Below are 27,494 nucleotides of genomic sequence, written 5' to 3'. Positions count from 1 at the left end.
GCCTCCTTGGACGCCCCGGAGCGGTGTCTAGGAGCAGAGGCTGCCGCTTCTGCGCAGCCAACCTTTGCTGTTCCAGTGTGGAAGGCTGCCCCGTCCACACTTTGTTCCTGCCTACCACCCTCCAGGCCTCCACGGCAAGAAGCCCCATGGCGTAGATGGAAGCCAGAAGAGCCTTGTAGCAGCGGCATCCAAAGCCTGGGCCTTTTGCAGAGGATTCTGGAAAGCGCGCGCGCGTGTGGAGGTGGTTTGTAACTTTTGAGCCTGTGCTGGTGATTTATTCACAGGACATATTGTTACGCTTGACCGGTTGTTTAATGGAGTCTGTGCCTACGGAAAAAGGAATGGAAAAAATGATTGTTAAATATTATTATTTTGAATCAGTTGGTCGTCGTTTATTTGATTTTTGGCGGGAGGATCTTTGACCAGAGAGCCGGACTGGGACAAAGAAAAGAAAGTGGCGCCTCTTTTTTCTTGTCCTTTTGGACGGGTTTGGTGTTTGGTCAGGCTTATCATGTTGCCACTGCTGTGTGATGATATCCTTGTGTACTTTCGGGTCTTTATTTGATCATATGGCGGTGATTAGCCAAGAGTAAATACTCCTCTCTTCTGTAGTAAAATAAGTAGATTCTCCTTTTCTTTCTCTCTAGAAAAAGAAGTATTTGATGATTTGGTAATGATTAATGATTAACAAATAGTAAAACAAACAGATACCCCTCTTATTCTGTCGTTTTGTATTGGCTTTTTGGCGGGAACAGAGCAGATGAAACGGAACTCATACACACCCATCCTCTCCCTCGCTCTGCTGCGCTTTCCCTTGATCCGAGACGATTTCCTTTTGCAGGTCTGATCACGCACCTGGCGCTGTGTCGCATGACCAGGAACAGCCAGCCATAGAAGGGATACGATCGAGCTCGGTCGTGCTCCTGCCAAACCAAACCAGAGCAAACCAGAGCAAAGCTGCCACACACCAACCACCACGGCAACGGCAGCGACACCACCCTTCTCCCCTTCTTCTCTGACCAGTCCGGCCCCTGCCACCCCTCCCGCAGCACCACCGGTCATCACCTCCGGCTGCTTTTGTCTTCTTCTTCTACATATTCCGCCTCCTTTTGCTTGCTTCCTTTTCTTGCAACGCAATCCCTGCTCTCTGCTCCGTTCCTCTTCCGTTCGCCAGGAAGGAGGGACGAGCCCGACGAGCTCTCCGTCCACCGCGCGCCATGACCTCCGCCTCCATCCACGCCGTCCTGCGACGCCGCGCCATGGCCGACGACCGCCTCGGCTTCCTCGGCGGAGACGACGACGACGCCTACTGGGCCTCCCCGCCTCGCCTCTACGACTTCTCCAAGCACCAGATCAAGGACCACACGCCGCCGCAGGACCTGCCGCCGCGCCTCTACGACTTCTCCAAGAACCAGCTCAAGGACCACACGCCGCCGCAGGAGCAGCCTCCGCTGCCTCCTCCCGGGCCCTCCCCGACGCGCCTCTACGACTTCTCCAAGCACCAGCTCAAGGACGACACGCCGCCTCCAGCGCCATCTCCGCCATCTCCAAAGCCAGACCTTCCGCCACCGCCCGCGCCGTCTCCGGAGCCTGCACCACCGACAGCGCCCGCGCCGTCCCCGCCTCCTCCTTCGCCGGCCCCGTCCCCGCCGTCGCCGACGCCGAGCGACGCCCACCTCTGCCTCCTCGCGCTGCAGGGCACCGGCGTCAGCTGGGGCGTCCGGAAGCGCGTCCGCTACGTGCACCGCGCCGCGCGACGCGCCCCCGCCCCGCCCCGCGCCCAGAGCGCGCTCGAGGCGGCCGCGGCGTTCGTGGCGCAGGCCGACGGGGAGAGCTCCAGCAACGCCAAGACGAGGGACCAGCCCGAGCCCAAGGTCAAGGCGGAAGCGGAATCGAGCGGCGAGGCCGAGGGCGAGCGCAGGGAGGCGGCGGCCGTGGCGGAGAAGAAGAAGAAGCGGAGGAGGAAGCCGGGATGCGGCCGCCTGTGCTCCCGGAAGCGGGCGCGGCAGGCGAGGAAGCCGACCGCTTCCAAGATCGACCCCGTCGCGCCGCCTCGCGCCGTGGTCACCGACAGGTCCGTGGCCACCGAGGAGAGCAAGGAGGAGGTGGAGCGCCTCAAGGTGTATGTGAGGGAGAGGAAGCGGAAGGACGGAGATAGAACGCGAGGTGCCGTCGCCAAGCGTCCCAGGAAGGTTCTGCTGCCAAAGAAGGAGGAGGAAGAGGAAGCGGCGGTGGTGGTGGAGGAGGACGAGCGCAGGGTGGCCAGGAGGACGGAGGAGAAGAGGAGGAGGAAGGGTGGCCGTGCCCCCAACAAGTTCCTGCCCAAGAAGGAGAGCGGCCAGGACGAGCGCAAGGCGGTGGTGCTTGTCAACACGGAGAGGAAGAGCAGCCGGCGGAAGGAGGAGCCACAGGCCGACACGAGGCCCGCCGCTCCCGACAACAAGCTCGTCAAGGCGGAGGAGCCCGGCGGCAAGGGGCGCGCCATGGTGGACCGGTGGTCGGCGCGGCGCTACTTCGCGGCCGAGGCGGCGCTGCTCGGCGTCGTGCGCTCCCTGGGCGCTCGCGCCGGCGAGCCGGTCCAGCGCCGCCAGCTGCGGGAGGCGGCGCGCAAGTTCATCGGCGACACGGGCCTCCTCGACCACCTCCTCAAGCACACCAAGGACAAGGTGGCGCCCGGCGGCGCCGAGCGGCTGCGCCGGCGCCACAACGCCGAGGGCGCCATGGAGTACTGGCTCGAGCCGGCTGCGCTCGCGGCCGTGCGGCGGGAGGCCGGCGTCGCCGACCCGTACTGGGTGCCGCCTTCTGGCTGGAAGCTCGGGGACCCCGTGTCGCCGGACGCCTGCGCGATGGTGATGAAGAGGCAGGTGCAGGAGCTCGCCACGGAGCTCGCCCAAGTAAAAAGGTCTCCTTTTTCTTCCTCCTTCTCTTGCAATTTCCTCTCTTTCTTGATTTTTCTGCCAGTTTAGCTCTGCAATGCTTGATACTACTATATTTCTTAGATTCTTGCATGTAGTAAGCGGCAATGCTTGAGCTCAATTTGATTTTTTGGTGCTGAACTACATTGTAAAGATTCTTTCTGCAGCAAGTAGCAATGCCAGTGTTGTGTTAACACTGAAATTTGTTGCCCTGATTTAAGATTCTTCCCCTGCAATTTCTTGCATTCTTGGTGTCAATTTAGCACCGCAATGCCGTATACTGTTAAGATTCTTGCTTTGAGTAAGTGGCAATGCTAGTGTTGTCTAATTTTGCTGCTCTCAATTTGTGTATGAAGGCACATGGAGCAGCTCATGAAGGCACGTCCAGGCACATTGAGCAATGAAGTGAAATCTGAGACAGTCAAAGCCTACATTTCTCATGAGCCTTATCAGGTGATCACACTCAACTAGCTGAGATATCCATCTCTTTGTTTTGCATCATGTAGATCTGCTTTCAAATTATGGAGAAAATTGGGCATGCATGGATGAATGGAGCTCACCCCCTTAGTTACGTGCTACGCACTTGTCAAGGAGTGTACATGTCCAGTCCCTTGTTTTTGTGAAAACTTTGATGTGGAGTTTCGGTAAAAGAAAAGAACTTTGACATTTTAGTTGCTTTGAAATGGCAAGTCTAGGTTTTGGGTTTTGTGAGGTGCATTGCAGCACTTGCATCAGAAAACTGTAAGATGCAGGATTGGGTTTCCATTCCCAATGCATGGTAGATTTGTCAGGGTGTCCACATTTCTACTTCCTCTTTTGTGAAATCTTCGATCATGGAGTTTCAGTCAAAGAAAGAACTTCCGAATTTTGCTTTGAAGTGGCAAGTTTTTGTTTTAGCTTTTTTGAGGTACATTGCAGTATTTGCATCAGAAATTTGTAAGTTGCAGGGAAGGTTTTCTTTTCCAATGCATGGTACATTTCTAGCTTTAATCTGTCACCTCTGTGAAGGCCTTGCAGACATTTGCACTAAATTAACCTTTCTCGGTTTTGCATCTCACAATTTTTATAATAAGCATAAGGTCAATGTTTAGGCAAGCACCTTTTATTTCCATTGATTATCTGGAGATGTACTGCACATAATACTTAATATACAAATTACTAATAATCTGAATGCATATCTCTTTCCAGTAGCACTATAAAAAATTAAAAAAAGCTTAAATTTTTATTTGTTTGTTCAATGGAGTATATATGTTAGTGCAGGTGGATAGCTGATCTTGAATTCATATCTTATTTGCAGGAGAAGTATGGGTGTATGGTGAAGGCCAATGACAATCTGGAGAAGCAAGTTATGTCCTTGGAGGTAGACCTACACTACACTAATCTGGAGGGCAGCACATTCTCAGATTAAATTCAGTAGCTCCTTACTTATCTAGTGACCTAGCTAGCAACCTCTGTGAAGGTTATCTAGCTATTCAGCTAGTTCATGATACTTATCTAGTTATCTAGCTAGAAATGTCTGCAGAGCTATCATAAAATTCTGTCTTCCTGGTTGTATTTTTTCTCCACTTGCTCATGCTGGATTCATTGCTCTGGGTTTGTTTTCAGGAGAAGTATGCGAGCGCGGCACAGGCGAATGACAAGCTGGAGGAGGAGGTCTTGTTCTTGAAGGTTCTGAATTTGAACCAAACTTCCCAGCTAACGTTGTTATTTTACAGTCGTAGCTTGCTGCATTTATCTATATGCTTCGATTCTGAATCTGTTTTTGCAGGAGAAGTATGAGGCTGTTGTTGAGAAGAACACCAGGCTGGAGGAGCAGATGACTGCCCTGTCCACTTCTTTCCTTTGTCTCAAGGTACAGTTCATCAGATGCATTAACCAGTTGCATGATGAGATTTCCTGTCATTGTAGAGTTGCTTCAAAACCTGTGCTCTGATTATATATTAGCATTGATTTTAGGAGTAAATTAGAAGTTAGCTGATTCGAAGATGAACCTTAATTGCATTGGACTGTACATATGCATAGCTTTCTGATTTCTTGTTATGTTAGCATTGCATCAAAATCTGCGCCTGGTTACATTGTAGCAGTATAGTTTGCTGAGAATTATTTACTGATGCAAAGCTCTAACTTGCATTGGTCTGTACATATGAAACAGGATGACCTGCAGTTTCTGAATGATGGAGAGCAGGAGCAGCACCTGCAACTGATGGAAGCAGAACAGGCTGGTCCTCTTCGTCTGTGTGCCAAGGAGTCCAGCGAAGCTGAGAAGCAAGAGAGCAATGCCGGCCGTGAGGCAGCGGTCAGTTCTGCTGCCTTGGCCGTCGTCGGTGCAGGCGACCAGCTCGCTGACGATGATACCAGCAGCGGTGCCGGCGGGAAGAGGACGTCGAGGAAGTGCAGCGTGCGGATCTGCAAGCCGCAGGGGGCGTTCCGGTGGCCGGAGGCGGCGCCGCCGTCGTCGCCTGCGACCCCGATGGTGGTCATGGACGACGAGGAGTACCTGACGGATGGCGGTCTGGAGCTCCCGCCCACGCCGCCGTCCGCCTCTTCCACCAACGCCTCCTCCGCGAAGCTCCTGCTCCTGCCCGCCCCGGACTCGCCAGTCCAGCCACCTCTACCACCGTCGGCCAACTGCAGCCATAGGGACATCGACATCGAGCTCCAGGCGTCAGCGCAGCCTGGCTCCGGCCCTGACCTGCAGCTCCGGCACGCGGCCCAGGACTCGTCGTTGCCGCTGCCGTGCGGTGCCAATGCCGGCCTTCCGGAAGGGAAGAAGACGGCGATGGACGCCAGCAGTGGCTGCATGGGCACCGAGCTGGCCCTGGCCACCCCCTCGTACTGACTGACCTCCCAATCAATCAAGTTTTTGCCTCCCCATCACCATCACCAGTAACAGGATAGTACTACTAGACAGGGAACAGGATAGAAGATGAAGTTCGAAGAGGAAGACAGATAGATCACCTGCTCAACACCACTGATCAGCTTAGACGTTTACTTCTCCAGTACCAACTTTTTCGTTCTGTATGCTCACTGCCATCTAGATTGTAGCTGAGGCGCTCATCTTTGCTGCTGTTTGATACTTTTGCCAACTGCAGAAATTGCATGAATCAGACACAATTTGCACTTGCAGTGCTGCCTGATTAGACTCTTAATTTTAGTTTCTGTTATTCTCACTTGATCTTGTGAATTCACTTGTACTTGATCTTATAAGTTGCGTCTGCCCGTCTATTTTTTTACATGGCAGGGATTTTCTCCCTCGCCCCATTTCTATAAATGAAACCATATAGATTTTCAGGAAAATTTGTTGTTGGAGTACAATAACCATCACTCGCGCTCTCTGTTCAGACTTGGTTTTGGTTACTCCCACCAACAGCACACGCAGAGAAGAGACATTCTAGTGACTAAAATTGTAGATGACACTTGCTACAGAACATCAGCACACGCAAAGGATGATGCAGATTATGCAGTGGAACTTCAAATGTGGACAGTCCAACTCGAACAGATATCACCTAAACAGATACCTGACATCCACACTCTGGTTTCAGAAAGAAATTGGAGTGTCATCAAGGAAACTTTGATCAATAAATAAATTACTGCAACCCCAAAAAAATACTACAAAAGGAACTTGAGTGATTGCAATAATAATGGAGCAAACTGCAAGTTCATTTCACATAGCTTAGCTGCAAACAACTACAGTACTGAACCATTTGCATAAACTGAACACAACCAATGATAGATAGAACGCCACACCAAAACCTAACAGGGAGGATGAGGAATCCTTTTGTACAGACCCTGAACGCCACACCAAGCAAATCTAAAGGCATAAGATCAGATCAAGCAGCGGCGACCTTGCGGGCCTTCTTGGAGGCGGGGGACTTGACAGTCTTCGGCTTGGCCTTAGCTTTGGCCGCGGGGGACTTCTGGGCCTTGGCAGTCAGCTTCTTCTCCGGCGTCTTGCGCTTAGTGCCAGCGGCCGCCGCCTTCTTCTTGGGCTTGGCGGCGTCCTTGGCCAGCTTCGGCGCGGCCTTGGCGCCGACGGGCTTGGCCTTGGGCGAGTCCTTCTTGGCGGCGACGGGCTTGGCCTTGGGCGATTCCTTCTTGGCGGCGTCGGACAGCTTGTAGGAGGCCTTGACCTTGACGAGCTTGCCCTTGGCGGCAGACCCGCGGAGCTGGACGGACAGCATCTTCTTGAAGTTGGCCGGCAGGGACTTGCCGTGCTTTTCCTCGATGTACTTGGCGATGGCGACCGAGCTGGATCCGGTCCTGTCCTTGAGTGCCTCGATCGCCTCCTTGATCATCTGCGAAGATCAAATCGAGAAACCAATCAGCCCCAATTCCGATCGAAAGTAATGACTGAAGAGGATTACAGGAGAGGATCGGACGGTCACCTCAAAGTAGGGCGGGTGGGAGGGGCCGGCGGCGGAGGACTTCGGCTTCGTCGCCGCGGCGGCGGGCTTGGCGATGGGAGCCATGGTGGCTAACTGAAGCAGAGATCTGGAACTGAAACGTGCGCTGTGGGAGTTGGATGAATTGGAGATGACCGGGTCGCTCCTATTTATAGCGATTCACCAGAATGCGAGACGGCGGGAAACTCTGAAAACCCAAATTTGGAACTATTTTTTCGTGGAAAAGATAGGTTTCGTTACGATAGGGAAATGAAAAATAAGACCTTCCAATCCAGATAGGACGCTGCAACCTCAAGTCGTCTTATTTTGTTTATTTTTTTTCGTTCTAATTTCAGAAATATTGCGTGTTTTGAAGACAAACAGCATCGGGGACCAGCACGCCCGAGAGCCTAACGGCGGCAATTTCTAGGTTTGTATCCGGAAAGGGAGAGGAAGTGAGGCATGTGACGCGTGGTTGGGATGATTTCGGATGGGTACAATGTGAAGGTTGTAACACCCCTAAGAATATGACCCTGGGAAGGGTAGATGTCAAATATATGCATTTGCATAGCATGCATCTCTAAAATAGGGGAAGTTTTTAAATTTTATGTTTAAGAATCAAATTGAGAAAATTTGAACTCCGATGCCGAAGTTGAACTAAGTCAAGCACTTGAATTTGAATTCAAATTTCGACATGACCTTTGAACATTTTAAAAATGTGGGACCAACTAAGATTTAAAAACCTACATTATTTGCTTTGAACTGTTAAACCTTGTGTTATAATACCTTTAACATAAAAAAATATTTCTAAGTTATTGAATTCAAAATTGAGCTTTCACTTTGGTCAATTTTGAATTGGAATATTTTGAATTAAAAACCAAAGTCTTTGATCCAAATACTCCCAATAACTATCTCAAACAATACTCAACACTCTCAATCTCAAAATAATAAGTAAGCAAGATTCAAATATTAATAACTAAATAAATAAAAAACTGAAAAAATACAAACTTAGTATCCACATAATCATATTCTCTTTCGACCTCCAAACTATTACGAAGTAATTTACAAGATGAATCATCTAGAAATCAAAAGAATAGAAAACCCCTAATTTGGCCTATCTATCTACACTAGCACCTCCACGACTATCACCGCCATATCCACTTGATCTCCACCAAAGCACCCCACAACAACATCATTTCCTTGATCAACACCTCATTCCCATGATCATCACTTCACCATTTTCCAAATCTGCGCAGATACACAAAAAGAAAAATACTTGTGTAATGTTCAAAATCTAGGATCCACCAATTTGTGAATCTCTTTTATGTATAATCCAAAGGTATTACTCCCAAGAATAATCAAACCAGTAGAGAGAGATCTGAGAGAAAGATCAAACCAGGAGAGCTGGAGGTGAAGGGCAAGCAAGGAGGCAGTCAACTGTTCATAAACAAAAAGGAATACACAGTGCTTAGTCTACAAAGATTTATAGTTAAAGCCCTTAGGATAGATCATTAAACAAAATATAAGCCATAGGGTAGTTTTTGAACCATGGGATTAAGCCTTGGTAGTTCATCACAAAGGCATACACACTTGCTGTGCTAGTGATTGCAATCACAGGCACCCCTAGCCACTTAATAAGTAAATCCTGACATTTCTAAACCGGAAACACCTAGGATGAACCTATTAAATCAGGAAACAAGGCACAACCATTAACACTAATAGTCATGCTTAAATGGAGGCCATGGAATACATGGCCAAGCATGTACTATGACCTATAAGAGATAGAGAGAGAGAGAGAGGGAGAGGGAGAGAGAGGGAGAGGGAGAGAGAGAGAGGCCGGTGGGTGCTGGGAGGGGATGTCCCGGAAAGGTTGGGTAGAAGGGAGGGAGATCCGACCTCCTCCTCTATCGCCTCACCATATTGTTGGCCGCTCCTGCGTCGTTGCCATGCTCGACGATTCGAGCCGCCACCTGATGCGAGGAACTCGATCTACCACCTAGAGTCGTGGTCGCCCTGGTAGAGAAGGAGACCTTCCGGCTAGACCAAGCGAGGGAATGGGCGCGAAGGTGAGGAGAGGCGGCAACAACACACGAGGTGGAGACGACACACGAATGAGAGGGTAGGAGATAAAAAAAAATCTGGATCTGGTAGGACGTACAATAGAAGATTACTGCCCGCAAAAAGAAGTAGGAGATACTACTTGGTTAGCGGAAATGAGGTATCACCTTCCAATTTTTTATCTGAAATAGCTTGTGTTAAAAGGAAATAGTGGATTATATCCCGATTTTGTTTCCGTGGATGGACGGTGAGATAAATGATGAAAAGATTGAACGGATAGGATGTCTCTAATGACGACCGCCAAACGCGTTGAGTGACCAACCACCAACTGCAATATAATAGTATAGATCATCGTTGTTACTTGTATTGATTGTGTTGGACAAGTCTTTGAAAGGATAACGTTCACTCGATTGTTTCGATGGATCCATCTGCAAGGTAAAAGTGTAACGATCAAATGATTTCCGTGCTATCGGATGGTAGTTAGACGCTAGAAGCATGAATCATTAGTAGAACTTACCAGAGATCAAATAGAGTCGTCGACATGACCTTGGAATCTTCCACCGCCGTACCTGTTTGCATAGGTCATTGTTTGTTCACCGTGCTAATTGTATGGGAGCAATCAAAGTGGCCGAAATTTGAGATAACTCTGTCGGTTTGGAGAATTCTGCTTGGAGCATTAGATAAAATTTTGGGTAAGGAAGCCAAACTTGGGTAATATTATGTGGCTTGCATAAGGAAGGTGATCTCTCATCTTAATTTGGCTGGAAGTAGAGAGAAATTTGGGCAAGGGGAGGAAATTTGGGAAGGTGATTATTAAAAATCCTATTGAATAAAGAAGGTGATCTCTCATCTTAATTATCAAGAGTTTATGAAGGATGCCACCAATTTTAGCAACTAATTGCATGTTGGACCAATTGAGGATTATTATTTCCTTATTTTCACTCATTTTAATTTCCTTATTACCTTCATTGGAATCTTAGGTATTTGTTATGGTATCCACCCCTTTGCATTTTAGTGGAATAAAAAAATCCCTCGTCAACAGTTTAGGCTACTGGTTACTGCCACATCTAAAATTAGCATACATATAAAATTCGTGCAGCTTGTAACCGATGGATAGCTTATTTTATTTGTGTCATAGGTTATGCCTATACCACTCCACTTTTCGTACTTTGACACAATTTGAAATTTCACCTTTTTGCCTTTGATTAGTTGATATTACATTTATTTATGCGTGTTATCCAAATTTGCTCGAGCCATGAGGCACGGCCCAGATACTCGGACGATGGTCTGCGAAGCTCAGGTGGGCGACGGCGAACGACCAAAAGGGCGATGAAAGTAGGGGGAGAAGGGGGAACACGTTCCTTCTTTTTAAGTCGTATATAGATATAGATATAGATATAGATTTTTTACATGCTTTTTCTACGGTTGTAGTTGTAGATGATGTCGAGGCGGTTGTCCTTGTGTCGTCAAGCACCATGCCAACATCGTACTAACAATAGTCTGGGTGAATTGGCCGGTCTAATTAGCGGCCCAGTGGTACCTTCTAGAATCGTCCCAATATATGAATATATGCATTACTCGATGTCTGTGGTAGACTCATTACAATTTCTTACCACAATACCTTCAAGCAGTACTCTCTACTTCATTGGAGTGACGTGCATGTACATGCTTATGCAGAAGTACTTGCTTGCTGTCACGTGGACGCTGAGTTTGTCACTTAGGACGGAACCGAGGATTTATTGGTTTTCATCTATGCTCCATCGCTAGGAGGGTGATTTGTTGTCTTGCTTTGGTAGTGTAATCTTCGTCCTAACACTCTCTAGAAGAAACAACTTCGACTTAGCGACATAGATCTCCCATGCTCACTACTACTTTTAGTGTGAGGCGATGTACGGTGTATCTGCGAACATCTTCTACTAAAATTACCAATGCATCACATTCCCTAATAGATCATACCACGTGACTTTCCTATCATTCACCTTGCTCGCTGATAACAATTTTTCCCATTTGACCCTAGCAACGAAACATGATTCCACTACATATGATAGGTAGCTATTTATGGAAGGTGAATGGCTGAGCATGGTGCATGATCTGGACTCATTGGTTCACACACAAATCACTTGCTAGTTGTCATATCATTAGTTTCAATGTCTACGGTGTAGTTGTAGACATTTATGGCATTCGTTGCACATCTATGTATGAACAACACTAAACCAAATGCAGCTAGCAACCCAAGACAATGTAGCCATAGTGGACTCTATAAACAAGGCAAATGAGTCTTGTTGATTTATTTTCAACAAGGGGTGGCGTAAAAAATACATACACCACACCATACCTTTTTCGTAACTTAGAAAAAGAAGCAAAAACAGACACGGGTACAAGATTTTAAAAAATATTGACCAATTATGACTGATGATCATCATAAGAGCATTTTGGATGTCATTTGGAATAAGCACAGGAGTACCATCATAATTTCCCATTTGGCACTAGCAACAAAACATGATTCTACTATATAGGGTGGCTAGTTATTTATGAAAGGTGAGTGGTTGAACATGGTGTGTGATATGTGATGCGTGTAGTTGACACGTCCGTTGGGAACCCCAAGAGGAAGGTGTGATGCGCACAACAGTAAGTTTCCCTCAGTAAGAAATCAAGGTTATCGAACCAGTAGGAGTCAAGGAACACGTGAAGGTTGTTGGTGGCGGAGTGTAGTGTGGCGCAACACCAGGGATTCCGGCACCAACGTGGAACCTGCACAACACAATCAAAGTACTTTGCCCCAACGTAACAGTGAGGTTGTCAATCTCACCGGCTTGCTCGTAAACAAAGGATTAGATGTATAGTGTGGATGATGATGTTTGTTTGCGAAGAACGAGTAAAGAACAATTGCAGTAGATTGTATTTCAGATGTAAAGAATTGGACCGGGGTCCACAGTTCACTAGTGGTGTCTCTCCCATAAGATAAACAGATGTTGGGTGAACAAATTAGAGTTGGACAATTGACAAATAAAGAATGCATAACAATGCACATACATATATCATGATGAGTACTATGAGATTTAATCAGGGCATTACGACAAAGTACATAGACCGCTATCCAGCATGCATCTATGCCTAAAAAGTCCACTTTCGAGGTTATCATCCAAACCCCTTCCAGTATTAAGTTGCAAACAACAGACAATTGCATTAAGTATGGTGTGTAATGTAATCAACACAAATATCCTTAGACAAAGCATCGATGTTTTATCCCTAGTGGCAACAGCACATCCACAACCTTAGAGGTTGCTGTCACTCCCCCAAATTCAATGGAGGCATGAACCCACTATCGATCCCTCTTGGAGTCACAAGTATCAACTTGGCCAGAGCCTCTACTAGCAACGGAGAGCATGCAAGAACATAAACAACATATATGATAGATTGATAATCAACTTGACATAGTATTCAATATTCATCGGATCCCAACAAACACAACATGTAGGATTACAAATAGATGATCTTGATCATGATAGGCAACTCACAAGACCTAACATGATAGCACAATGAGGAGAAGACAACCATCTAGCTACTGCTATGGACCCATAGTCCAGGGGTGAACTACTCACACATCGATCCGGAGGCGATCATGGCGATGAAGAGACCTCCGGGAGATGATTCCCCTCTTCGGCAGGGTGCCGGAGGCGATCTCCTGAATCCCCCGAGATGGGATTGGCGGCGGCGTCTCTGGAAGGTTTTCCATATCGTGGCTCTCGGTACTGGGGTATTCGCGACGAAGGCTTTAAGTAGGCGGAAGGGCAGAGTCGGAGGAGTCACGGGGACCCCACACGCTAGGGCCGCGCGGGCCCCCTCTAGGCCGCGCCGCCCTAGTGTGGCGGCGCCCCGTGGAACCACTTCGTATCTCCCTCGGTCTTCTGGAAGCTTCGTGGAAAAATAGGACCCTGGGTGTTGATTTCGTCCAATTCCGAGAATATTTCCTTACCAGGATTTCAGAAACCAAAACAGACGGAAAACGAGCAAGCGGCTCTTCGGCATCTCGTCAATAGGTTAGTGCCGGAAAATGCATAATAATGACATATAATGTGTATAAAACATGTGAGTATCATCATAAAAGTAGCATGGAACATAAGAAATTATAGATACGTTTGGGACGTATCAAGCATCCCCAAGCTTAGTTCCTACTCGCCCTCGAGTAGGTAAACGATAACAAACATAATTTCTGAAGTGACATGCTATCATAATCTTGATCATACTATTGTAAAGCATATGAGATGAATGCAGCAATTCGAAGCAATGGTGAAGATAATGAGTAAACAAATGAATCATATAGAAAAGACTTTTCATGAATAATACTTTCAAGACAAGCATCAATAAGACTTGCATAAGAGTTACTCATAAAGCAATAGATTCAAAGTAAAGGCATTGAAGCAACACAAAGGAAGATATAAGTTTTAGCGGTTGCTTTCAACTTCAACATATTTATCTCATGGATAATTGTCAACACAAAGCAATATAACAAGTGCAATAGGTAAACATGTAAGAATCAATGCACACAGTTGATACAAGTGTTTGCTTCTAAGATAGAAAGAAGTAGGTAAACTGACTCAACAATAAAGTAGAAGATAGGCCCTTCGCATAGGGAAGCATGGATTACTATATTTGTGTTAGAGCTTTTCATTTTGAAAACAAGAAACAATTTTGTCAACGGTAGTAATAAATCATATGTGTTATGTATAAGATATCCTATAAGTTGCAAGCCTCATGCATAGTATACCAATAGTGCTCGCACCTTGTCCTAATTAGCTTGGATTATCATTGCATAGCATATGTTTCAACCAAGTGTCACAAAGGGGTACCTCTATGCCGCTCTGTACAAAGGTCTAAGGAGAATGTTCGCATTGGATTTCTCGCTTTTGATTATTCTCAACTTAGACATCCATACCGGGACAACATAAACAACGAGATAATGGACTCCTCTTTAATGCATAAGCATTCAACAACGGATAATATTCTCATAAGAGATTGAGGATTAATTGTCCAAACTGAAACTTCCACCATGGATCATGGCTTTAGTTAGCGGCCCAATGTTCTTCTCTAACAATATGCATACTCAAACCATTTGATCATGAAAATCGCCCTTACTTCGGACAAGACGAACATGCATAGCAACTCACATGATATTCAACAAAGGTAAAGTTGATGGCGTCCCCAGAAACATGGTTACCGCTCAACAAGCAACTTATTAAGAAATAAGACACATAAGTACATATTCTTCACCATAATAGTTTTTAAGGCTATTTTCCCATGAGCTATATATTGCAAAGACAAATGATAGAATTTTAAAGGTAGCACTCAAGTAATTTACTTTGGAATGGCAGAGAAATACCATGTGGTAGGTAGGTATGGTGGACACAAATGGCATGGTTATTGGCTCAAGGATTTGGATGCACGAGAAGAATTCCTCTCAATACAAGGCTAGGCTAGCAAGGTTGTTTGAAGCAAACTCAAGTATAAAACGATGCAGCAAGACTCACATATGAACATATTGTAAGCATTATAAGACTTTACATTGTCTCCTTGTTGTTCAAACACCTTAACCAGAAAATATCTAGACTCTAGAGATCAATCATGCAAACCAAATTTTAACAAGCTCTATGTAGTTCTTCATTAATAGGTGCAAAGTACATGATGCAAGAGCTTAAACATGATCTATATGAGCACAACAATTGCCAAGTATCAAATTATCCAAGACATTATACCATTTACCACATGCAGCATTTTCCGTTTCCAACCATATAACAATGAATGAAATAGTTCAACCTTCGCAATGAACATTAAAAATGAAGCTAAGAACATATGTGTTCATACGAAACAGCGGAGCGTGTCTCTCTCCCAAACAAAGAATGCTAGGATCCGATTTTATTCAAACGAAAACAAAAACAAGAACAAACAGACGCTCCAAGTAAAGCACATAAGATGTGACGGAATAAAAATATAGTTTCACTAGAGGTGACTTGATAAGTTGTCGATGAAGAAGGGATGTCTTGGGAATCCCCAAGCTTAGATGCTTGAGTCTTCTTAAAATATGCAGGGATGAACCACGGGGGCATCCCCAAGCTTAGACTTTTCACTCTTCTTGATCATATTGTATCATCCTCCTCTCTTGACCCTTGAAAACTTCCTCCACACCAAACTCGGAACAAATTCATTAGAGGGTTAGTGCATAATTCATATATTCAGAGTTGACATAATCATTCTTAACACTTCTGGACATTGCACAAAGCTACTGAAAGTTAATGGACAAACAAATCCATCAAACATAGCAAAACAGGCAATGCGAAATAAAAGGCAGAATCTGTCAAAACAGAATAGTCCGTAAAGACGAATTTTTTAGAGGCACCAGACTTGCTCAGATGAAAATGCCCAAATTTAGAGAAAGTTGCGTACATATCTGAGGATCACGCATGTAAATTGGCAGATTTTTATAAATTTTATACAGCAGGGCCGGCTCAATTTCGTGACAGCAAGAAATCTGTTCCTGCGCAGTAATCCAAATCTAGTATTGACTTTACTATCAAAGACTTTACTTGGCACAAAAATGCAATAAAATAAAGATAAGGAGAGGTTTCTAAAGTAGTAACAACTTCCAAGACTCAAATATAAAACAAAAGTGCAGAAGTAAAATATTGGGTTGTCTCCCATAAGCGCTTTTCTTTAACGCCTTTCAGCTAGGCGCAGAAAGTGTGTATCAAGTATTATCAAGAGATGAAGCATCAACATCATAATTTGTTCTAATAATAGAATCATAAGGTAATTTCATTCTCTTTCTAGGGAAGTGTTCCATACCTTTCTTAAGAGGAATTTGATATTTAATATTACCTTCCTTCATATCAATGGTAGCACCAACAGTTCGAAGAAAAGGTTTTCCCAATATAATGGGACATGATGCATTGCATTCAATATCCAAGACAACAAAATCAACGGGGACAAGGTTATTGTTAACCATAATACGAACATTATCAATTCTCCCCAAAGGTTTCTTTATAGCATGATCAGCAAGATTAACATCCAAATAACAATTTTTCAATGGTGGCAAGTTAAGCATATTATAGATTTTCTTAGGCATAACAGAAATACTTGCACCAAGATCACATAAAGCATTACAATCAAAATCATTGACCCTCATCTTAATGATGGGCTCCCAACCATCTACTAACTTCCTAGGAATAGAAGTTTCAAGTTTTAGTTTCTCTTCTCTAGCTTTTATGAGAGTATTTGTAATATGTTTTGTAAATGCCAAATTTATAGCACTAGCATTGGGACTTTTAGCAAGTTTTTGTAAGAACTTTATAACTTCAGAGATGTGACAATCATCAAAATCTAAACCATTATGATCTACAGCAATGGGATCATTGTCCCCAATATTTTGAAAAATTTCGACAGCTTTATCAGCTTCGACGAGTTTTAGCGAGTTTCAGGCAATTTTCCACGCTTTGCACTAGGAGTAGAAACATTGCCAACACCAATTATTTTACCATTGATAGTAGGGGGTGTAGCAAAATGTGAATCTTTAACATTACTAGTGGTGGTGATAGTCCAAACTTTAGCTACATTATTCTCTTTAGCTAGTTTTTCGTTTTCTTCTCTTTCCCACCTAGCATGCAATTCAGCCATCAATCTAATATTCTCATTAATTCGAACTTGGATGGCATTTGCTGTAGTAACAATTTTATTATCAATATCCTTATTAGGAATAACTTTCAATTTTAGAAGATCAACATCAGAGGCAAGTCTATCAACCTTAGAAGCAAGAATATCAATTTTATCAAGCTTTTCCTCAACGGATTTGTTAAAAGCAGTTTGTGTACTAATAAATTATTTAAGCATGGCTTCAAGACCAGGGGGTACACTCCTATTATTGTTGTAAGAATTCTCATAAGAATTACCATAATCATTACCATTAGCGGAAGGATATGGCCTATTGTTATTACCAGAATTATTCCTATAAGCATTATTGTTGAAATTATTATATTTAATGAAATTCACATCAACATGTTCTTCTTGGGCAACCAATGAAGCTAAAGGAACATTATTAGGATCAACATTAGATCTACCATTCACAAGCATAGACATAATAGCATCAATCTTATCACTCAAGGAGGAGGTTTCTTCAACAGAATTTACCTTCTTACCTTGTGGAGCTCTTTTCGTGTGCCATTCAGAGTAATTTGTCATCATATCATCAAGAAGCTTAGTTGCCGCCCCCAAAGTAATGGACATAAAGGTACCTCCAGTAGCTGAATCCAATAGGTTCCGCGAAGAAAAATTCAGTCCTGCATAAAAGGTTTGGATGATCATCCAAGTAGTCAGTCCATGGGTAGGGCAATTCTTTACCAAAGATTTCATTCTCTCCCATGCTTGAGCAACAAGTTCATTATCTAATTGCTTAAAATTCATTATGCTACTTCTCAAAGATATAATTTTAGCGGGAGTATAATATCTACCAATGAAAGCATCCTTACATTTAGTCCATGAATCAATACTATTTCTAGGCAGAGATAGCAACCAATCTTTAGCTCTTCCTCTTAAAGAGAAAGGAAACAATTTTAATTTTATAATGTCACCATCTACATCCTTATACTTTTGCATTTCACATAGTTCAACAAAATTATTAAGATGGGAAGCAGCATCATCAGAACTAACACCAGAAAATTGCTCTCCCATAACAAGATTTAGTAAAGCAGGTTTAATTTCAAACAATTCTGCTCTAGTAGCAGGTGGAGCAATAGGTGTGCATAGGAAATCATTATTATTTGTGCTAGTCAAGTCACACAACTTAGTATTCTCAACAGTACCCATTTTAGCAGTAGTAAATAAAGCAAACTAAATAAAGTAAATGCAAGTAACTAATTTTTTTGTGTTTTTAATATAGAGAACAAGACAGTAAATAAAGTAAAGCTAGCAACTAATTTTTTTGTGTTTTTGATATAAGAGCAAACAAAGCAGTAAACACAATAAAGTAAAGCAAGACAAAAACAAAGTAAAGAGATTGGATGTAGGACACTCACCTTGCAGCGTGTCTTGATCTCCCCGGCAACGGCGCCAGAAATTTACTTGCTGCGTGTAGTTGACACGTCCGTTGGGAACCCCAAGAGGAAGGTGTGATGCGCACAGCAGTAAGTTTCCCTCAGTAAGAAACCAAGGTTATCGAACCAGTAGGAGTCAAGGAACACGTGAAGGTTGTTGGTGGCGGAGTGTAGTGTGGCGCAACAGCAGGGATTCCGGCGCCAACGTGGAACCTGCACAACACAATCAAAGTACTTTGCCCCAACGTAACAGTGAGGTTGTCAATCTCACCGGCTTGCTGTAAACAAAGGATTAGATGTATAGTGTGGATGATGATGTTTGTTTGCGAAGAACAATGAAAGAACAATTGCGGTAGATTGTATTTCAGATGTAAAGAATCGGACCGGGGTCCACAGTTCACTAGTGGTGTCTCTCCCATAAGATAAACAGATGTTGGGTGAACAAATTACGGTTGGGCAATTGACAAATAAAGAAGGCATAACAATGCACATACATATATCATGATGAGTACTATGAGATTTAATCGGGGCATTACGACAAAGTACATAGACCGCTATCCAGACATGCATCTATGCCTAAAAAGTCCACTTTCGAGGTTATCATCCGAACCCCTTCCAGTATTAAGTTGCAAACAACAGACAATTGCATTAAGTATGGTGCGTAATGTAATCAACACAAATATCCTTAGACAAAGCATCGATGTTTTATCCCTAGTGGCAACAGCACATCCACAACCTTAGAGGTTGATGTCACTCCCCCAGATTCAATGGAGGCATGAACCCACTATCGATCCCTCTTGGAGTCACAAGTATCAACTTGGCCAGAGCCTCTACTAGCAACGGAGAGCATGCAAGAACATAAACAACATATATGATAGATTGATAATCAACTTGACATAGTATTCAATATTCATCGGATCCCAACAAACACAACATGTAGGATTACAAATAGATGATCTTGATCATGATAGGAAGCTCACAAGACCTAACATGATAGCACAATGAGGAGAAGACAACCATCTAGCTACTGCTATGGACCCATAGTCCAGGGGTGAACTACTCACACATCGATCCGGAGGCGATCATGGCGATGAAGAGACCTCCGGGAGATGATTCCCCTCTCCGGAAGGGTGCCGGAGGCGATCTCCTGAATCCCCCGAGATGGGATTGGCGGCGGCGGCGTCTCTGGAAGGTTTTCCGTATCGTGGCTCTCGGTACTGGGGTATTCGCGACGAAGGCTTTAAGTAGGCGGAAGGGCAGAGTCGGAGGAGTCACGGGGGCCCCACACGCTAGGGCCGCGCGGGCCCCCTCTAGGCCGCGCCGCCCTAGTGTGGCGGCGCCCCGTGGCCCCACTTCGTTTCTCGCTCGGTCTTCTGGAAGCTTCGCGGAAAAATAGGACCCTGGGCGTTGATTTCGTCCAATTCCGAGAATATTTCCTTACTAGGATTTCTGAAACCAAAAACAGCAGAAAACAAGAATCGGCTCTTCGGCATCTCGTCAATAGGTTAGTGCCGGAAAATGCATAATAATGACATATAATGTGTATAAAACATGTGAGTATCATCATAAAAGTAGCATGGAACATAAGAAATTATAGATACGTTTGGGACGTATCAATATGCACATCATCGGGTCACCAAACATCACATATTGGTTGTTGTGTCATTAGTTCCTATGTCCATGATGTAGTCGTAGACATTTTTATCGTCTGTTACACACCTATATATGAACAACCGCTAACCAAATATAGCAAACGAACCAAGACAATGTATCCATAGAGGACTCAATCAAAAACAATAAATGTGTCTTGTTGATTTATTTTTTAATATTGACATATTATTAGTGATAATCTTCATAATCACATTTTGGATACCATTATATCCTCCAACCCTCTCTCTCTCTACCTCCTCTGCATCCCGCCGTGCCTCTGGGTCACTGCCGAACTCTTTCACTCCATCAGCCTACAACCAAAGAGAAACGTTAGGTTTATTTTATGCATCTCGTTAAGAATGATCTAAGAATGAGTCATTACAGGCCGTAAATGGCAAAGCAAATGTAGCATTTATTTTGGTAGTGAAGTGATTTTAGTGAAGAAGGCGCAGGGGGCTGGATCTGATCGGCGAACAGTAGGAATAGCCCCAGAAACTAAGTCTCGTGGAAGATCAATCCGTACGGGAGAGGTGCGGAGGGGCATCGCGGCCCGTGATATATGGCGGGGGACCTATCGGGGCGCTGATCCGGTGGGTGCCGGCAGCGAGGAGGAGTTAGGTTTTCGATATTTAGTGTTTCCTAGCGGCGGTGGGTGGGTGGGGAGAGTGGAGGGGTCCGGTGAGCGGGAGCGCTGGCGATGGGGATCATCGGGGGAGGGGACGGAAGGGCGGGTAGGTCGTGCTCACTTGGAAGCTGGGATGTCGCCGCCACGTGGAAGGGACCGACGCCCGCCGCTCCCTCCTTCCTACCGGACGCGGCGGCGGAGGGGCGCATCAAGGGATAGGTTGGAGTGGGGTGATCTGAAATGGTGGAGGAGCGGGATCTGAAGTGGAGTGGACGGGGCGGCGTGGAGGGGAAGGGAAAAATTCCCCACGAGGTGAGAGATAGAGAGGTGACAGGGTGGGGATGCCAAAAAATTTGGGGGAGATTTCGATTTCGAAACACACATTTTTCGGCCCCAGCCCGCGCGCTACCGTTGTCTCCCTCCGGTGTCCGGACAAGCGCACCTGGCTCACAGCACCCAGCGGAGAGGCTTTTTTTTAAGTGAAGGAATTTTCGCTTGGTTGGGCCGTCTTTCTTCGGGTACACGGTTTTGGCCTGGGAACTCGTGTTCGACGTTTACATTTTGGCATTTGTGTTCTCATTTCTACATTTTGGCATTCGTTCCCATGAGTTAGCTAAGTTTAGTTATTTTAATAATCAATCTTGTAATCGGGTGGATGAACCCCTAGCTTTCTCTTAGACACTCTCATTAGTAATGTAACCATACTTTGATATTGGGCAAAAAGTTTTAGACACACTTTTTTTCCTACGAGAGTACTAATGGAATTAAAAGGTTTTTAATGAGACGAGTTGCTAGCATAACATATTATGGTTCCAAAAAGTGCTGACGTTGAGGAGCAGATAGTCTGCGAGACAAAAGATAAGCTGCTCGACCTGGGTCTGTTCGGCGTTGTTAAGCTTTTGGAATCGCCTCCCTAAGCAGAAACATATATGGACATGCATTACTCGACTCATTACAAATTCACATCCGGATACCTTGCAACAATGCTTTTTGCTACGTTGGTGTGAAGGGGTTGTACATGCTTAGGCAATAGCACTAGGATGGCTACATTGAAGTCGACGATGAGCTTGTCACTTAGGAGGGCACTGAACCTTCGTTGTTGTGCATCTATGATCCATCATTTGGAAGGCAATTCGTTGTCTAGATTTGGCAGTGTAAACTTCGTCCAAACACGCTCTAGACGGAACAACATCGACTTAGCAACATAGATCTACCGCGCTCACTCCAACCTTCAAAGTGGGACCCGTACATGACAGTTTCCCAGAACTCCTACTAGAATTCCCAGTGCATCTTATTCCTTAATAGATTGCACTATGTGACTCTCCTACCATTCACTTCGCTTGCCGTCCACAATTTTTTCCATTTGGCCCTAGCAACTAAGCGTGATTATACTACATAGGATAGCTAGCTATTTATGGAACGTGGGTGGCTGAACATGGTGTGTGATATACTCACCGGGTCACCAGAAACCAGACGCTAGTTATTGTGCCATTAGTTCTTATGCCCATGATGTAGTCGTAGATATTTACTTCTTTCATTGTACGTCTATACGTCTATATATGAACAACTGCCAAACCAAACATAGCTAGCAAACCAAACGAAGACAGTGTAGCCAAGCATGCACTCTGACCTATAAGAGAGAAGTTTAATATTAGGACAAGATGAATAACTACATGAACTAAGCAAAACACCTAAAAACTACATAACATATAACGTATATGATAAGCTCACCAAGAAGCTATTAGGCTCACCTAAGCTACTGTAAATAACTAACAACTAAAAGAATTCTTAAGAACACTCAATTAACACAAGTAATAAGTTGACAAAGAACTGTCATGATTAAATCTTGATCATCGAGTGATAAAAAAATATTTGAGTGCCCAATAATTACTTCAGTGATAGAATAATTATTGAATGTGTTGACGTAATTAAACAAAACTATACAATTGTTTACTTAAACTTGAATAGCAACCGAGTGACGATCAACTATCAAAACCGAAGAAAAAATAAATGTATGTGACCAAATTGGAAGAAGTACTAACTAAATGAAGTTTATTAGCAACCAAGAACTAATAGAAAGTCACCTAAGCCACCTAAATAACCAGGAAGAACATGTGAAACAACTGAAATGAACAATTTTTAAGTGTTGTATGATAGAACCAAAGAAATTTCACTAACAGCTGGAATTAAGAAGGAATCGATGAGTAGGATTAGTTTGGACGAACTCCTAATCACTAAGGACATGTTAGAACCCCATATCAATCCTTAGACAACCCAATGAACCCTAGAACTCGAGTCAGCTATGATCGACCAGTAGAAACTCTAGAATTTGATCCAAGACGAACATAGAGGAAGAGTAGTAGGCGGGGAGAGGGGAGAGGCATAGAACGTACCTTGGACATTAGAGCACCATCGGGGATCTTAATCTCGACATACGGTGCCGCCATGAATGGCATAGCGGCACAGTGTCAATACTAGAAGCACCCCCTCGTGGGCAGCTCGACATGCGCCTGGCCAGGGCATTGCCGCAATGTCGTAGACACCGTAGGAGTAGCTTGGGAGTCCATCGAGGTAGCCCAAGCTCAGCGGTGAATCCATGGAGACGAGGTTAAATCGAGTTGCATAGGATTGTATAGAGGAAAGAGGCTCGTAGTTTAGGCACAAGCGTGAAGATAGCAGCAGCAGGAAACGGTTGCGGCTGGCCGATGGCAGTGCGGACAAATCAATCGCCATCGCGAGCGCGTGAGAGAGAGGGTCAAGTGAGGCGGGCGGGTGCGGTCGGTCGGTTCGACAGGACCGATTCGACCAAGTTTTGTCCAAAATAGATTAACATGGATGGATCCACCTATCAGGGGTACTTTCGTCATTTTAATAATCATTTGAAACTCTAAAAATCAACAGAAGCCCAAAAAAAAGTCAGAAAAATAAGATAAAAATACCTAAGATAAAAGTAGTGAATAGTCCAAATATGAATTTTGTTTGATTATTTGAAGTAATTTTGTTTGTATAATTATTTGAGGCATCACGTGTTAGAGGGAACTGGCAGGGTACCGCCCTTGCGGACAATGGCCACGCGCCGCGCGCGCATGTCTTCGTGGAGGAGCATAGGCACAAGACGGATATGGAACTCTGCGCAGTAGGGGAGCAGCTGGTGGATCCATGGCGAAGCAAGACCTTGGGGCGTCATAGCATTGTCCATGGATGTCGAGGTTCACGCCGATTTGTGAGGGTTTCTCGGTGGTGAGGGATTGGATTATTTGGGGAGAAAGATCAGAGGATGCTCCCCGTTGACGATGTTAACCATGGGACGACCTCCTCAGTCGGCGGCAGGGGATGTGGGCGAGATTGGGGGATGTGCGGTGGCGACACGGGGATGTCTCATAGTCGCGTGGGGGTGACCCGTAGTCAGGTTAGGGTTTTCTAACCCAACAAACTGAACCCCAGTTTACGCAATAAAGGGTTTTCTGCATCACTTTGATGGAGAGGCCGGGGCTATGTTCCCCATTTCGAACAAAAATCACCTAGTATACTGATCTCCCAATCAAGTTTTGCCCCAATGGTGACAAGTTACTACTAGACATGGAACAAATAGAAGAAGAAGTTCAAGAGGAAGATATATTTTTATTGATAAAGAAGAGGAAGATAGATAGATCACCACCACTGATCCGTTAAGACATTTACATCTCCCGTACCAACCTTCTATTTATTTATGTATGCTCACTGAGCATCTCCACCGGCACGCGTCAAATGGGCGCCGGAAGGAGCTCCTTAGTTTAGGGACGACAATCCCACACCGGCACGTCCTATACGGCTGGCCCCAAAAAAATTGATTTTCCTTTTTCCCTAAATTATAACACTTTATATAGTTCAAATAATAATTTACAACGTTTAAACATACAAATTATTCCACAAAAATAGTTTGAACATACATGTTCATAAAAAATTAAATAAATTGCAATCCAACAAGTTCATGAATCATGAAACATTTCCTCTCCGCACCCCAAAATGCTCAACTAGATCATTCTATAGTTGAGTATGAACACCTCATGCATGTGGAGGAAAGCGGCAAACTAGGCCCTTCCCAACCCTCGAACCACCACGGCGAGGCGTGCTGACGGCGAGGAGGTGTTGGAGAAGGCGGAGAAGGTTCACGAACATCAACAATTGTTATTGCCGCTCTACAATGACATTGGCTTCCTGATGCACGAACAACTCGTTATCATCTCACCGTCGCTGTCCAGCGCGTCAATCGGCCGAACACCTTGTGGGTGGTGGCGCCGGGGGAGACGTTGGGGAAGACGGTAGGTTCAGCAACACAACAACGCGAGACGGCGGAGGTTTCGGCGTTGGCTACATCGGCGGTTTCTAGGTGGACGAGCAAAGGCCAAGCACGAAGAAGGAGGGGGCGACGACGGTGATGGCGATTCGGAGGGATGGAAGGCGGATGGGAGGTCGCAGAGCAGGTGGAGAATGGTCGGGTTTGGCTGCCAAGAGGGTCCCGCGGGGCGAAATCCTATGTGGACGGGAGTGCCGGCGCGTCCGTTCGGTACCCCACGCGTAGGGGTCGGCACGGGGTTACCATCGATTCTATTGGGCTCCAAAACTGACCGGCTACTTTTGAGGCGCGCCAGTGTAGCCCCAAAACAGTGTTGGACCCCCAAATCGCTATTGGGGCGCGCTGCTGGAGATGCTCTAAGGCGATTTTATACCGGCCAACTGCAGTAATTGCATGATTCGGACACAGTTTGCTTGTAGTGCTTCCTGATTAGACTCTTAATTTTACTTTCTGTTATTCTCAGTTGATCTTGTGAATTCACATGTACTTTTTTCTAAGTAGCAGGGATTTTCTCCCTCGCCCCAGTTCAAGAGACGAAACCATTGTTTTTCAGGAAAGAATGTTGTTGGAGTATAACGACCATCTCTCTATCAGTTTGGACTTGGTTTTGGTTACTCCCACAAACAGCACTGACGGAGTACAAGTCGCAGAGAAGAGCATTCTACACACCATTCTACACACTAAGGTTGCAGCTGATACTTGCTAGAGAACATCAGCACACGCAAAGGATGATGCTGTGGAATTTCGAATGTGGACAGTGTCCATCTCAAAAAGAGCGAAGGGGAATTGGGGTACAACTGGAAAGCAATACTCTCAAGAAACCGAAGGGGAAATTGTGTCTCCAATTACAACAAGACTGGGAACGAAGCAGAAGCTATATGCAGACAGAAAAAGAAAGAGAGTATCAAGGATAGGTGACATCCACAACGGCGTCTCAGCGAAATGAAGAACAGAGTATCATCAAGGATACCTGACATTCACTGTCGTCTCAGCGAAATGAAAAAGAACAGAGTATCATAAAGGATACAGTACTGATGACTGATCAGTAAATAAATTTACTGCAAAATATATTGAATTGATTGCAATAACTATGGAGCAAACTGCATGTTCATCTCGCATAGCTAGCTGCAAACAACTACTGAACCATTTGTCTACACCAAGCACGGGTAGAGTATCATCAAGGATACACTGATTAATAATAAAAATTACTGCAAAAGAAAATTGGAGTGATTGCAATAACTAGAGAAAACTGCAAGTTCATCTCACATAGTAGCTTAGCTGCAAACAACTCCTGAACCATTTGCATAAACTGAACACAATCCACGATACAGGGAGGATGAGGAATCCTTTTGTACAGACCCTGAACGCCACACCAAGCAAACTTAAAGCTATCGGATCAGATCAAGCAGCAGCGACCTTGCGGGCCTTCTTGGCAGCCGGTGACTTGACAGTCTTAGGCTTGGCCTTAGCCTTGGCCGCCGGGGACTTCTTGGCCTTGGCAATCAGCGTCTTCTCGGGTGCCTTGCGCTTGGCACCAGCGGCCGCCGCCTTCTTACTGGGCTTGGCAGCGTCGTTCTTCTTTGTCTTGGCAGCGTCCTTCTTCTTGGGCTTGGCGGCGTCCTTGGCCGGCTTTGCCGCGGTCTTCGCCTTGGGCGAGTCCTTCTTGGCGGCGTCGGACAGCTTGTAGGAGGCCTTGACCTTGACGAGCTTGCCCTTGGCGGCGGATCCGCGGAGCTGGACGGAGAGCATCTTCTTGAAGTTGGCCGGCAGGGACTTGCCGTGCTTCTCCTCGATGAACTTGGCGATGGCGACGGAGCTGGAGCCGGTCCTGTCCTTGAGCGCCGCAATCGCCTCCTTGATCATCTGCCAAGATCAAATCTCGAAACCAATCAGCCCCAATTCCGATCGAAACCAATGAATGAACAGAAAATGAAGAATACAGGAGAGGTTCGGACGGTCACCTCGAAGTAGGGCGGGTGGGATGCGCCGGCGGCGGCGGTCTTCGGCTTGGCGGCGGAGGGCTTCGGCTTGGTCGCCGCGGCGGCGGGCTTGGCGAGAGGAGCCATGGTGGCAAAGTGAAGCAGAGATCTGGAACTGAAACTGGCGCTTTGGGAATCTGAGAATGAGCTCGAGAGTTGGATGGTTTGGAGAGGACCGGGACGAGGGCTATTTATAGCTGCGGAGGGAAGCGATCCGGGGTGGTGGGAGTGCTGCGATCTCATTGGCTAGCGTTTGGGTGCTGCGGATCGTGACTGGCGGGAGTGCAAGGCGGCGGGAAACTCTGAAAACCCAAATTTGAAGCTTTCTATTTTGGCGGAAAAGGCAGGTTTCCAATCAAAATCGCACGATGCCACCACCACTTCTCCGATCCTTCGCAGCATGGCATCGGCTCCACACAACTAGGAAGAAGTTTCCTCTCAAGGTGGAACCAGTCATGATGGATTCCGC

The 27,494-nt window shown here is 45.5% G+C and overlaps 2 protein-coding genes across 2 annotated transcripts; both read right to left on the bottom strand.

The window, feature by feature from the left end:
* Positions 1 to 6,653: 6,653 nt before the first annotated feature.
* Positions 6,654 to 7,384, bottom strand: LOC124651276 (histone H1-like). Its single transcript, XM_047190385.1, has 2 exons — positions 7,301 to 7,384; positions 6,654 to 7,210 (listed from the first exon to the last, which is right to left on the bottom strand). Exons 1-2 carry the CDS (start codon positions 7,382 to 7,384, stop codon positions 6,746 to 6,748), a joined length of 549 nt encoding a protein of 182 aa, XP_047046341.1. The 3' UTR covers positions 6,654 to 6,745.
* Positions 7,385 to 26,447: 19,063 nt separating this feature from the next.
* LOC124651181 (histone H1-like) lies at positions 26,448 to 27,112 on the bottom strand. Its single transcript, XM_047190312.1, has 2 exons — positions 27,008 to 27,112; positions 26,448 to 26,909 (listed from the first exon to the last, which is right to left on the bottom strand). The coding sequence occupies exons 1-2, from the start codon at positions 27,110 to 27,112 to the stop codon at positions 26,448 to 26,450; spliced, it is 567 nt and encodes a 188-aa protein (XP_047046268.1).
* Positions 27,113 to 27,494: the final 382 nt, after the last annotated feature.

This window comes from Lolium rigidum, chromosome 5 (genome assembly GCF_022539505.1).
Source record: "Lolium rigidum isolate FL_2022 chromosome 5, APGP_CSIRO_Lrig_0.1, whole genome shotgun sequence".
Lineage (NCBI taxonomy): Eukaryota > Viridiplantae > Streptophyta > Magnoliopsida > Poales > Poaceae > Lolium > Lolium rigidum.
This window is presented reverse-complemented; position numbering and strand designations above follow the sequence as displayed.